General features: G+C 42.1%; 1 protein-coding gene across 8 annotated transcripts; it reads left to right on the top strand.

The window, feature by feature from the left end:
* The first annotated feature begins 421 nt into the window (after positions 1-421).
* Positions 422-13,800, top strand: mettl22 (methyltransferase 22, Kin17 lysine). 8 transcript variants are annotated; one of them, XM_088936848.1, is made up of 12 exons: positions 422-1,589; positions 2,817-2,906; positions 5,913-6,127; positions 6,616-6,942; positions 8,530-8,570; positions 8,673-8,817; positions 9,571-9,642; positions 10,403-10,456; positions 10,903-10,983; positions 11,821-11,923; positions 12,140-12,308; positions 12,918-13,800. In XM_088936848.1, exons 2-12 carry the CDS (start codon positions 2,893-2,895, stop codon positions 12,978-12,980), a joined length of 1,284 nt encoding a protein of 427 aa, XP_088792974.1. In that variant the 5' UTR covers positions 422-1,589; positions 2,817-2,892; the 3' UTR covers positions 12,981-13,800. The 8 variants fall into 8 exon arrangements, 6 of the variants coding, with proteins under 6 accessions (XP_088792974.1, XP_088792976.1, XP_088792978.1 ...); XM_088936850.1 differs by having other exon boundaries at positions 1,395-1,589; positions 5,802-6,127; XM_088936852.1 differs by having other exon boundaries at positions 1,416-1,589; positions 2,817-2,933; positions 5,802-6,127.
* Positions 13,801-14,565: the final 765 nt, after the last annotated feature.

Raw genomic sequence — 14,565 nt, forward strand, 5'->3', positions numbered from 1 at the left:
GAGAAAAACGAACTGCGAAACTGTGAAGTTTTTTTTTGTGATGTAAATCCCTGACACCGAAAATCAAGAGTACAGATCTCAACTGTCAATAGACCTCTACTTTCTGAGTAGCAGGGGCAGTAGGTTTCTGGATGGCAGTCATTAATGATGCTAAAAGCGCTTTAAAACAAGACTGAATATGTGCCAACCTATGTCAATTTGCTCGTTCAATAGAAACATATCCTGAAGCACAGCGAACGCCGCCTCAGTCCAGACGTAACAGTGAAAACAGATTTTTTTTCTGATTGTCTCAAAACGCAGTGAAATTGAACACTGACACCGATATCGATAAGGAAAATGTAAAAACTTCGAATTCCAATCAGTCGTACCCCTGTCACAGAAACCTCACAATTCAATACGGTAATGTGTCATGCTGTTCTTTCCAAGATAATACATTCTGGAAGGCGCCACCAGAGCTCCTACTTCTAGGAGTATGATGATTTGTCTCATTACAATATTACAGGCAACGGTGGTAATAATATCAGTAGTCAAGTGTTCTGTGCCAAGAGCGATTATGTTACTACAATCCCCCTGGATGCCATTTGGAGACTGGCTAAACAAACATAATTACAACACGAAATACAAACGTGTTTCGGATAGTCGCAGTCTGTAGTGCAGTTATAGCTGTAATTAACCCGTGACGTAAGGGTTTGGATTTGGGATTAGAGTTTAGGTTACTTTCAGGTTTACGATTTAGTCTAGAGCTGGTTTTAAGGTTAAGGCTGACCTAAGGTAAGATTTGGGTTATGGTCAAACTGATCAAGGTTTTTGTGAAGATTAAGGGTAAGTCTAGGTCTGGGTAGTGGTCAGGGATAAAGTTAAGGCTGAGATTTAGGTTAATTATAGTGTTAGGCTTAAAACAAAGGCTAAATTTAAGATTTATTTTATTGATGATTTAAGCAAAGTCTAGAGCTAGGGTAATTAATTAGTGTCTATATTAAAGTTAAGACACAGAGGGTTAAATTAGAAAGCTACATTCAGAGTTAAATGTAAAGCTACAATTAATGTTTTGTTCAGGATTGTTGCTGGGAAACGGGTTAAATTTGGAATTTAAGGTTAAGTGCATTAAGGGTTAAATACAGGGATGGGGTGAACAGTAGCCATAGATGAGGAAAAGTCTATATGTAGAAAACAAAATCCATCCCCGAGGTTATTGTGTTAATTACAAGTGGCATTGTCATAACCAATTCGGGCATTGCTGAAACCTTAAAAAAAGAAGATTCATTAATTCCTCTCTGTCAGTTTTCATTCCATCCGAAGTCTTTAGAAAAAGACCTCGGAACTAAGGTGCCGCTGTTTCCTGAGCTCCTACGGTCGTCGGTCTGTAATACATGTTGCACTGAACTGTCAAACACGGGGTTTTGTACATAGGGGCGAGAGGATATGTGCAAACCCGAGAGGCGCTGGTACTATTTTAACTTTAAACAGTTACAACTGCGTGTGTAGAGTGTTAATCGTCATTATTCATCTCCGTAGAGCTTTATTTTTTTTTTGGCTTCAAAAATTCCAAAGGAAACTTGTATTGCGCGCCCGATGTCCCTGCCATTTCTGTAAGTTTCAAGTAACTGTTTCTTTGTAACGTTTTCGTCCGTGTTCTTGTTAAGTTGGAAACACAGCCCCCTGCACATTTTCACAAGCCTGAAGTTAAAGGTCGGCTCGAAAATAAGAAGAGTGCTTCAGGAAGGTTGTGAGCTGAAGACTTGTGTGCGTTAAATCACAGTGCAGGCAGCGGAGTGCCTCTTTTAAGGTTCTGCAGTTCTGCAAGACGCAAACAGTAATTTGCTGTCCGTTTTACTAACAGACATGTTGTACAATAGGTAGCAACTGACGGACTGTGGCTGCAAATGGCGAGACGATTACAGTACTTACATTGAGTGTTTTTTCTTCTAAGTACTGCAGCGAACAGTCCGAGGAACTGATGGTTATGTATAAAGGTTACTGTCAATAAATATAACTGGTAAAATATAAAATCCCCAATACTAAAACAGCCCCAGAAGAAAGACAGCATGTACCTTTTGACTCAAGACTATAACATGCGTATACACCGAAACATACATGCTTGTTTTTTGGCAAAATCTTTGATTTTAATTAGCTGAAACCATTATTATACGCATCTTGCAAAAAATAATCGTTAATTCCCCAATAAGGTATAAGTATTATTTTGTCAGTAACTGTCACCAAGTGCGACAAGTGATATAATCACGTTGCAGTGTAAGCTAATGAAGTAAGACCTGCATTGTAATGCAGTGTACTCAACAAAAGGTGTGACAGGCGAAGATGCAATATGGTTTGATCAATGTAAAAATAAGAATAGTAACTACTCATAGCCACAGCTCGGGATTTGACAGTGAAGTCATGGGGAGGTGTAGCAGTGGATTCTGAGTGTAGCACTAGCCTAAATTTGGCAACAGCTGTGACGATAATTCACAGCCTGGTGCCAAAACAGTATCTTTAAACGTCTGGCATTGCGAGCAGTGGCTTAGGCTGAAAGTCACACTGGTTGTTCTGACATTCTACCAGCAATCAGGCCTCTTAAATTCTGTTATTTTCCACAGCAGTGTGCAGACAGACTGAGGGCTGATGTGCCGAGATGGTGTTTTTTTTAAACATGTGAGCGACATCCAGAATTCAGAAGTGTCAGTAACAACACTGGGAATTTGTCTAAAGCTGTTTGCATTGCATAGTTTATCCAGGGCTCCTCGTCAATTGCTTTTGCAAAATGCTACAGGGGATTTTTTGTGTTAACAGAATTTTGAAATGCCTTTTCTTCCTGTTAGACCTACGGAGAAAGAGAGACCCGGGTGTGCTACTGTACATGCAGAGCAGTCTTCGGTGCTGTAGTGGGTGTTACTGATGCATCCTTTTAGGTCAGTGTTGACCATTTGAACGTTAGTGTAAGTATGTTTTGATTGACAGGATCAACTGTTTGTAAGTGTGGTTCTAAATCAGTGGTTTTTCCATCATCTCGTCTTCATTGAACAGGCTGTATAAGAATCACTGTAGGTCAAAGAAGAGGCAAGTCAGACTTAACGTTCAGAAGCTGTAAATCTCACCTCTCTCCTACAGGCTTCACATGCATTGTGTTAAGTTCTTAAAGAAACATTTTCAGGAGCCCTGGGTTGTGACTTGAGCCAATGACTACTCAAGATTCCCTGTAACAGATATAGTCAGGGGTTGATGTCAGTTAAATGTCAGATACTTTATTAATTAGCATGAACGAATATTGAAAATTGGCTAAATGTCTTTAAAAAAAAATATTTTAAAAATCCAGATTTGGGAGTTGGCCAAACAAATAAATCTTACTGGTTTTCCCATCAAGCCAGCAACAGTAGTTTAATAATTCATAAGTACAACAGTACATCAGGCATCTAGACTTGGCTCATTGCATAATTATGTTGCATTTATGTGCCTACTCCTGAGTACAGAAGCTATTTAGCCTTAATCTGGGATGAGTACATAGTTGGAGAATGACTGCATTGATTTACTTTTCTTAAGCCTTCAGCAGTATAGTGAAAGCACAATACAAGTCTCTTGCCTCTTTGCCATAAGGCTCAAAAAGAACTTGGTGATTTTGAAATCTGTTACCTCTACTAAAAAGCAATGAAGACCTGAATGTGAAGAAAATACAGTAGAAAGTAGTATAACAGGGGAATTCTAAGATTACAGTGACAACCTTTTTTAAATAGATTAAATGTTTTAACCCATGTGCATTTTAAAGAATACTGTTTTATTTTATACAATACACACACTTAATGTTGTCATGAAAATTCTACAGGTTAAAGCAATTTTTACAAATTGAAAAAGACATATTGTAGGTATTGTGTGTATGTACTGTACACATTGCTGAAAAACACATGTAATGCAGATTTACAGCTTAATCACAGAAAGGATACCTCCTTCTGTGTTGTATGTTCAGTATATGGTAATGTGAAATAACAAGATAGAGTATATTTACATTGAGTGTACAAAACATTAGGGATGCCTTCCCAATATTGCATTGTACCCCTTTTATACTCAGAACAGCCTCAGTTCTCTGTTCACTTGACAAGGTGTTGAAACCATTCCATAGGGATGCTGGCCCATACTGCATGTCTACTCAGAATAGCTTGTTCCATCTCATCCCACAGATGTTCAATTGCATTGAGATCTGGTGCCTGGGCAGGCCACTGCATTAAGCTGAATTTCACTGTCATGTTCACGGAATCATTCCTGGACAATCTTAGCCTTGCGGCATTAGGTCATTATCCTGCTGACAAAATCCATTCCCAGATGGATACACTGCTGCCGTGAAGGGATGCACCTGATCGGCAGTGACGTTCAGCTATCCTGTGGCTTTCAAACGTTGCTCCCCTTTTATCAAGGGGCCCAATATGTGCCTTGAAAACACACCCCACACCATCACACCACCTCCAGCCTGCTGGAGATGTCTGGATGTCTTTTGGGTGGTGGACCATTCCGGATACAAACGGGACACTGTTGGGCCTGAAAAACCCAGCAGTGTTGCAGTTCTTGACGCACTCAAACCAGCACGCCTGCCACCTACCATCATACCACGTTCAAAGGCACTTACATCTGCTTTCTTGCTCGTTTTCCCTCACATACAGTACACCATCCAAGTCTCTCTTGTCTCAAGCCTTAAAAACCCTTCTTTAACCTGTCTCCTCCCCTTCATCTACACTGATTGAAGTGGATTTAACAGGTGAAATCAATTAGGGGGTCAAAGCTTTCACCTGGATTCGCCTGGTGAATTTCAAGGATTCAAGGATTCTATTTCAAGGAAAGAGCAGGCATCGCTAATGTTTTGTACACTCATTGTATTTTCATATAAATGCAAAAGGTAGGCCCAGATCTGTGCATAATATGTACTGTACCAACTTGCCAAATAAGAAATATGTGTTTTTCCCACTAATTATATATCTGAATCTGTACTGAAACTCATTTGCTTCCCGTTTTAAACTGACATGAACTGTTTAATAAGATAGATCTCTTTTTCCACTAACAGCCCAAATAAGTCATGCAGATGCTCATTTTATACTGACAGAGCACTGTGTGGATAAATATATACTATATATAGTACCCACATAGTAATCTCTTACATAAGCAAGCGTTAGTTGATTTATACTGAATTTCAAGCCTGTTACCCCACTTGAAATTACAGACATGAATTATACATGATGATTTTCTGCTTTGTTTGTACAGTTTGTACAAGAGCCTGCAGCTTTGCAAAATCTAAAATGTATTGAGTTGCTGCACATTGGGAGTCATATTTGTTTCCCTTGACATTCTGTTACATTGCAGCTAAGAAACAAATTGAGCTTTCTGTCTTCCTGCTGATTAACCAGTCAAATCTGCACTGTTTATTACTGTGGAGGACTTTCTTTATATAGCTTGGAATTTAAATACAGCCCTACTAATCCTACGAAGTAACTGATAGGTTGTTGAGTTTTTTCAGTCGTGATTGAAGAATGATATTGAGGTGTGTATCTGTGGCACTAAAAAAGCCTGGAGCCTAATTTTATCTTTAAAATCCTTCACTGATTCCACCTGCTGTGTAATTGGTTTGCAGTTTCTGTAGATTTAGAAAATGTCTAGGCGTTGGACTCTTGCACTGGAGAAACCATGATGTATATTTTCAGGCAAGTCAAAACCTTGTGCAGCAGGGCAATAAAATTGGCATGGCAGTGCATATTGCCGAATACCGCACTTGGGAGAACAGAACTCCTTCATTTTAATGATTCTGCCTTTGGTTTATTTCTTCAAAGGAAAACCTCTCCTGGTTAATTTGCGTACAGCGGCTGGCAGGGTTTCAGAACAGAGGCTTCGTTTAAGGACCCACAACAGCAAATCAAAGCCCACCGTGTGCTGCCTTACAGAGGGATTGAAGCTGGTCATCGCGAACGAAGGCTAAACTCCGCGAAGATCCGGGGAGAAACGACTGGGTCCCGGGTCCAGGCCCGCTGCGCCCGTCATGCTGCTCTCGCCATGGATCTCATCACGTTCCGCAGCGACACCGTGCTGTCCGACGTGCACCTGCTGCTCCCCCGCGGGCAGCGCCTAATGGCGCGCCTCAACGCCGCTGGGCAGCCAGGTACGGGGGCAGGAGACCGAGACGGCACAGACGCGGGGCTTCGGACGAGGCAGTTTGTCACTGCCTGCTGTCCACCTGTCCACTTGTCCATGTGTCGTGCCAGGTCAAGTCAGGACAATGCGACTGTATGTAAGGGACCGGACAAAGCAGGGACAGGCCCTGCAGTGTCTCCTAGTCTGGACTGGGGACTGTGGAGAATTTCTTGTCTGGTGTTTTGAAAAGTTTTTTCAAATGGGCATGTTCTTAGACAGGTACTACATAGTAAAACTCTGACTGAAGCTTATACTGGGGATTCCTGTAATGTAATATTATCTTCATTCCTGCCGTCGCTATTAGGTTGTTTAATCAACACAATCTAATTGCTGAAGTTGGTGTGTATCCTGGTACCAAGCAAGATTCTTCCCCAAGCGATCTCTCTTCTTGTGCCCTGAAAAGGAAAAGGTCATCAATCACGCCAACAGCTTCCTTTTTTTCCCCTCCTTTTTTAGTTTTTGTTTCAAGGTTTAAGATTCTGCAGGACGGCTCGGGCTCTGCCTGCATCCCGGGAAATGAAGTGGCTGTGTCCGTGGCACCTGGAGAGAGAGGTGACTCGCACGGGGAGGAAGAGGAGGGAGAGAGGGACCGCCGCCAGGTTATGGAGTCCCTTCTGGATGAAGACGGGGATCTGGACGTGCTCCGGAGACCTACAGCTTCCCTCAGGGCAGAGGGAGCTGTGGCAGAGAGGGACAAAGTCTGTCCCATCATTCTGAGTAAAGGGGAGGGGGAGTACAGCGACGAGGAGGAGTCGGCTGCTGACAGGGGTGTCATTAAGATTGGTAAGAGTCTTTCTGTGGCAGGAAGCATGAGATCCTTGCTGCTCAGAAAAGGGTCCTCTGGCTGCCTGTGATGTAAAGAAAGCGAGCTCATTTTAACATGCTGTTGGCGTCCAGTGCTGAAATTAAAATTGAGAATAGAAATATTGATTCAAGAGTGTGCTGTTATCCTAAAAGGGGAAGAAATGTTGCTGTTAAACAATTCATGTTTACGTGTTAAATTGTTTATATTAGTTGTTGCTGTGTTAATTTGTGCCGATCTTTGTTTTATCCTATTTTTTTTTTACTTTTTAAAACTGATTTTGAAAAATCCCAAACAGTTTCGGAATCAGAATTAAGTTAACAGAATGAGAGTCGCGAGTCTCCGGTTATGCAAAAAAAGAACTGCCAGCCATCCATTCATTCTCAAACCGCTTTGTCTAATTCAGGGTCGCGGGGAAGCCGGAGTCTATCCCAGCAAGCAAAGGGCAGTAGAAAGGGTACACCCTAGACAGGATGCCAGTCCATCGCATGGCACGCACAGACACAGATACACACATTCATACCAGGGCCAAGTTTCCCAGAAGCCAATTAACCTACCAGTATGCCTTTGGAGTGTGGGAGAAAAACCCACAAACATACCAACTCCGTGCAGACAGCACCTCAGGTCTCGAATTGAACCCGGGGCCCTCAGGGTGCTGTGAGGCTGTAGTGCTAACCCCTGTGCCACCATGCTCTCACCGGCTGTTGAGTTTACATAACCGGTTTAACAAAATAAAATGAAAATCCTATACCCAAGACTGAGAACGGGAAAAAATAATGTTGGTGGTAATTTCAGCTTTCGTAATGAAATGCGACTCATTTTTAAATTAATGGAAATACGACGAGCGCCGGGCAGGCACATGAGACTTCAGCAGTGAAAACTGTGTTAATGGGCCTGTGAAAGCGAGGGCATTCAGAGTGTGGTGCTTCATAAAACAAAGGGAGATTTACAGCCCTTTTAATGGCAAAGCCTGTACACTGGAAGGTAGAGTGTTTAAACGATGCTCTCTCATTGAACCAGCCAAGGAGCAGAGTCATATTGAATTTTGTCCTCTTAGTTTGTCTGTATCGGCCTTTATCTGCCTCAGTTGGCTTCATAGCCCTTCACCCCAGCTGCTCCAGGGACGCCGTACAATGGCAGACCCTGCGCTCTGACCCCAGGCTGGGGCGGAGCGGTGGCTCTGTGGCTCAGGATCTGCGCCTGTGACTGGAAGGTTGCCGGTTCAAATCCCGCAGCCGGCAGAGGAATCCTACTCCGTTGGGCCCCTGAGCAAGGCCCTTAACCCCAGCTGGTCCAGGGGCACCGTATTGATGGCTGACCCTGCGCTCTGACCCCAAACCTCTCTCCCTGTCTGTGTGTCTCATGGAGAGCAAGCTGGGGTATGTGAAAAGATAATTCCTAATGCAAGAAATTGTAAAGGGTTAATAAAGTGATGTTATTATTATTATTATTATAGCTGTATCACCACTCTCTCCGTGGCCCTTGAGTGTGTGCGTGTGTGTGTGTGAGGTAATTCCTTGCCAGGTGAGGGATTCTAACCCCAGAAATGTGCCCTTTGTTTTAAACAGAGCATACAATGGCTACACCCCTGGAAGATGTGGGTAAGCAGGTGAGTGTCCGTGCGTCTCGTTTGGTAACGTGGATTTTGTTTCTGTGGGCACACCTTTTAGTTGACTTCTCTCTCTCTTTGTTTTTTTTTCTTTTTCCCTAGGTGTGGAGAGGTGCTGTCTTTATGGCCGATTACATTCTGTCACTCCAGCAGCTGTTCAGGGGGCGCACTGCTCTGGAACTGGGGGCCGGGACTGGAATAACCAGCGTTGTCTTGGCAACGGTTGCCAGCAGCGTTTACTGTACAGGTAAGCGTGTCTGGGAACATTGCGTGTGATACAGTACAGAATGAGCTGAAGACCTGTATCTGTTTCCCTGTCAATTGGTGCAGAGCCGGGGGAAATTGTTGAGTCAAGCATTCCCATTCTTTTACTGCGTTTTCACCCTGTTTTTCTCCCCTTCACTATCCGTTGAGTCATAGCATAGCCAGCATGTGCCTGGAGCGCCACTTTCATGGATTAACCAGCGCCAGCTTGACTTCATTGCCCAAAATGGCAAGAAGAAGTGAAAGGTGTGATGTGCCGCAGAAAATCTCATTCTCACCTCCAGTCCTCATGCTGACCTCGGTGCCTCTGTTAGAAAATAAAAACAAGGCCGCCAGGAGATGACAAAACTCGGATAGCTGGGCGTGCAGTGCTGTGTTATTTTCTTGCAGGATGCTATTTTCTTTTTGTTTTGTTGTGGAAAGGAAAGACACTGAAAGTGAGTCACTGCTGGAAAGCGAGTTGCTGGTAAATGTGTTCTTAAAAATGTTAATAAGTTCACCAGAGAGAAATTCTGATGAATATCTGATGTAGTATCTGGATTTTCACTTACATGTGAAATATATCAAGAAATAATAATCAAGGTGCTATAGGGCAAAGATGAGGTTAATGATTTTCTTCCGCTACAAAGAGACCTAAGAAATCCTCTGTAGACACGCAGTTATTTTATATGTTGACAATTACCGTATGACCTGAGAGATCAATTTAAGTGTCTGTTTACTGTGTCGTGTCTTTCAGATGTTGGTCAAGATCTGCTGAGCATGTGTGAGAGGAATGTGGAGTTGAATAAGCACATACTGCAGCCTGCAGGTAAGATACTGCTTTCTAAATAGGCTGAACTTCCTGGGCATTTCATTAACACTTTGGTTCCCTCTAGTGACCCACTTGGGTCACTCTCACAGTGTGCTGATCTGTACATGGTTGTACTGGGCACTGATCTGCAAGAATCTAGATTAGATCATTACCTTCTGATATCCTAGACAAATTGGTCGATTTGGAGAAGCTTTCAGTACCATATTATCAAAGGGTTCTCTTTTCAATTCTGAAGAGTTTTTTAATCGTGAAGCTGAATGCTGTATTGTTCCAGTCACTCCCAAATTTTAAAATGCAAGTTAAGCCTAGATATTCAGTTAAATAGTGGATTTTCTTCCATACAGTCTTCCATTTTTATTTTGGATGAACTTTAGTAAAACAAAATGACTCCTGGCTCAATTTGCAAATTGAATTTGAATTATTTCTATTTGTTTAAAGCTGTCATATTCTAAGAACTGTGCATTTTCATAAGTGTAATTCCTCCCTGAATGCTGGCAATAATTTCTGAACGCTTTTGTGGGAATTAATTCATTTAATCTGTGTAATTAGTCTTCAGTGTCAGTAGTCTCTCTTAAATGTTTTGAACCACACATTTCTGCCACAAATTCATAAAAAATGAAATTAACATTCCGTCCATAAGACAATATTTTGGTACCTGATTTTGGAAAGATCAAAGCTCCTGTTGTCTATATACATTGGGATGCCTTATTTACTATAACATCAGTTTAATTGTTTCTGTACCTCTTTTCATTACCAGGAGGTGAAATCAAAGTTCGGGAGCTGGACTGGCTCAGAGACGACTTCTGCACAGGTACGATTGTTATCATGGGAGAATTGCTAACGGAATCCCAGGAGTAATTACTTCTTTATCTGTGTGATACAGTTACCTATATAATTACCCTAAACTTGTGCATATGAGCACAGTCATTTCTTAAGGTGCATCAGGGAAAATTAAGTAGCCATAGCTGAGACCAGTTTGTTTAAACAGTGTGTTTAATGCTGTAATCTGTTTGCTACGTTTAGGAGCATGTTGTTTGCTCCTCTTGTGAGATGTGCTTTCCTGTTTTGCTAAAATTGGTAAGTTGATAGGGTCCTGAGGTGGCAGAATCCATTGGAAGCTGATTTGAAGTCTGCTGCTTGCTGACTGTGCTTCAGCTGTGTTTTCATCTGGGTGCGTGCCAAGTGGGAAGGGGGCGGCACGAGGAGGTGACCTCACCGGCCTCTCCGTGCCTGACTGACACTGCGACTCCATCGCAGGCGCGGGGCGGCAGTTCAGCTGGACAGAGGAGGACATCGCGGATCTCCACGACAACACCACAGTCCTGATCGCTGCGGACGGTCCGTGTGCTGCCCAGATAAGATGCACACCTGTGATACAGTCAGTTAAAGCAAACATGTCCAACAGAGGCAGCCAGGAAAGAGTGGAATCTGATAATAAGATAAGATCACTTCTAGCCCAGGTTAATTACTTAATAGAAATCACTTTATTAGCCATATACAATTTCTTGCATTGGGAATTTGCATACCTGAGACACACAGGCACAAAGACAGGGAGAGAGAAGCTTGGGGTCAGAGTGCAGGGTCAGCCATTTATACGGCGCCCCTGGAGCAGTTGGGGTTAAGGGCCTTGCTCAGGGGCCCAATGGAGTAGGATACCTCTGCTGGCCACAGGATTTGAACCAGCAACCTTGCAGGCACAGGTGTAGATCCTTAGCCACAGTGCCACCACTGCACTCCTGGAGATAATATTTGGTCTTACCTGGGTCCTGTCAAACCGTCTTTCTGCTGAGTCGCAGCTCCCTGCTGTTTCAGCGGTAATCTGAGTTGCCCCTGGAAGTAGGCTGGGTCTGGAAAGACTGGTTCTCTGAAAGTATTCTTTAATTGCTCTGTTTGTTTCAACAATTCAAATTGATGAAAAGCAACATATGGCAATGGAGTAAGAGAGCAGACAGCCAACTGCTGACAAGTAAACAGCAGCTGGGCTCCACGCCACCGTGAAACTTAGGAGGCTGAATGAATGGTCTTCATTCCATGAGGTTTTCATGTGATATGTTTGGGTGTATGTCTTAAAGGTTTTATATAATATTTAAATGACCTATAAATAACCTGGACTGAAGGCTAAAAAACAGTGTCGCACTCCCAGTGTATTTCTAATTGCACCGTTGTGTTTTTCAGTGTGTTATGATGACGAGCTGACAGATGGCTTGTTCAGAACACTATACAGAATCATGGGCAATCTACGTAACCCGAGCACTGCCTATTTCTCAATTGAGAAAAGGTAATTCCTGAATGCAACGCGTGTGTGTCTGACCTGTATTAGCCGTTTTTATGCGACTCTGTTGGAGCGTGAGACGTTTCAGTCCTGAACGCTGTGGGCTCCGCTTTCTGCAGAGGGGCTGGTATATTTCGGTGAACACATCCATCACATCATCAGGGGCTCATTTGTGGACTGTCTCCGCACTGATGCTTAAGTTCGGTTTGGACGTTGTTCCAGGCTGAATTTCACACTCAGGCACATGGACGTGTCCTGTGAGGCGTACGATCACTTTCGCTCCTGCCTGGACGCCCTGGGGAAACTGGCTGACGGCCGGACGGTGTTCTCTGTGGAGCAGGTCCCGCCCTCCTTCCCTCAGTTCTTCAGCTACGAGCGAATTGGTCAGCTGGTGAGTGGACCACGGAGCTCCCTGCCTGCGCTCGGCCCTCACAGACACTGTCCTGTCACTGCACGGCTGCATGTTAGAACTTAGTGATTTTTTTCACCAAGGTACATACCAGCATGGCAAAGATCTGTCCTTGGTTAGTTATTGCTCTGTTTGAACAGGGTTTAAAGGGCCTTGTCCTTTTTGTTTTGCCCTCTTTTGTGATCAACAAATCTGATTTTAGTGGGCAGGACTGTGGTATTGGTTTTTTAATATTACTGCCTCAGAGCTCCAGGGTCCCGAGTTTGATCCTGGGTTTGATGCCCACTTGGGGCACCGGTCTGCATGCTCACATGGGATTTGGTTAGGTAGCTGCTTGTCCCTTTTTTGGGGGGGGTGTTTGAGGGAACACGCATGTAAGATGTGTTCCCAGTACAATAGAGATGGAGAACCGCATGAGCACAATGGACCGAATGGCTTCCTCTCATCAGTGGTCTTCAGTTCCTCTCATCAAGCAGCACCTTGTTTTTTAAGGTGGAAGTTTTGTGGTCAAAGTTGTGTCAGTGCAGCTAGGAGAAAATGGGAGTAGAAAGAAAAGCTTGAACTTTCATTTCTTCTTCTTCTGTATTCCAGGAGCTCTGGAAAATCACAGCTTCACCCCTTGAGTGCAGTAAGGAATCCACTTCTGAGAAATAGCTCAGCAGCAGCCTGCCAGAACTGCATTGCACTATACTGGCTGATAGTTACTGTGACACACTACGTATCACTACGATTGCAGTGTGAAACCATAGACTGTGATGTTAAATATTGAGTTTGAACTGACTGCAGTTACTATGTTTTGCTGTTTTTTTTAGTCTTTTTATTTAATTTGTTTCTAATTTAAAGAGCTTTTGTTTCTGAAAATAATATGGTTTCCTTGGTTTAACTGCTGTGTTTAGAACATATAAGATGCAGTCTTATTTTAAGAAACACATTTCAGACTCTTACAGATGTATTGAAAACCCTTTAAGAAATGTGTAGTTTTTTTTAAACTATAAAGAATTAAAGCAGGAGTTCTTTAATTAAAGAGTCATGCAGTTTTAAAGCATCAGTTCTCATGACAGTGACAGTTCTTTTTCTAGAATTTTATTTGGTAGTTAGATGGCCTGCTTTATTTGTGGCACTAAAGGGATTTTTAGCTTCATTTAAAAAAGGTCTTTAATTACCTAATTAAATAATTATGCAAATGTGTATTTTTTATGAACAAGTGTACTGTATGGGTTTATTTAAATCAATCTGACTTTGTTAATGGGGGTTTTTAATTGACTTCACAGACTTTGAAACAAAATGCATTTTAAATAGCTGTGGTAAAAAAACTGTTACTTCTAATTGAATTAACAGCTGCCTGGTTAATATTATCAATATTGAAATGCATATATAAAGCCATTAGGTTTGCAGTAATGTTAACTGTACAGTTTGAATCCAGAATACAAATGTTTTCAGAATTTTATTTTTAAAATAAAATATTTGAAATACATTATCCTGTCTGGTTCCTCATTTTTATGCAGCAATGCATTTTAACAAACATTAGGAATAATAAAATCCCTCCAGTGACTTAACTAATAAATGATGCTACAGACAATGGTACTGGTCTATATATTGTATATTTCTTGAAATGTCTTTTTGGACATATATTTAGGTGATATATTCTTTGGTTAGATTTAAATTATTTTAACTGTAAGGCTTCCAGAGCTGCATTTTTATAAAGCTGCCTTCCTCTTTAGGTGTGGACGTATATATGTTTTGATGAATACAGATAAAACCTAGAGAATTAAAAAATGCAATCATTAACCTTGAGTTTGACTACTGGGGGCATTTATAAAAAAAATTGCTCACTCAGTAGTTCAGTGAAAACAGATTAGCAAAACCTGCTGTACCTGCAAACTATATTTGCTGTGAGGAATGAGTTGTCAAGGACAGATAACAGTATTTTAAAACCTTTGCCGGTTAATGCTGTGGGACAGAAACAATGTTATAATGAATAATATTCTAAAACATTTTTTTCCACTAGGTGGAGGCGCTGGGCATCTTCCAGGCATTTTGCAATACTTAAGGTGGCCATCAGAGGAAGCGCAATGTCAGTCTAAATATTCCTCCCGTCAGAAACTGTTCATCCCAGCTGAAGCTCATACTTTTAAATGACTCTTTAAATGAGGAAAAGAAAAAACAAACAGCTGTACAGGAAATCCATGATGAATACTCCATGCTCTTGTTACTCCCTGTTCTGATTTTAATTTCTGCC

The sequence above is a fragment of the Atractosteus spatula genome, chromosome 18 (genome assembly GCF_055471065.1).
Source record: "Atractosteus spatula isolate fAtrSpa1 chromosome 18, fAtrSpa1.hap1, whole genome shotgun sequence".
NCBI classification, from domain to species: Eukaryota; Metazoa; Chordata; class Actinopteri; order Semionotiformes; family Lepisosteidae; genus Atractosteus; species Atractosteus spatula.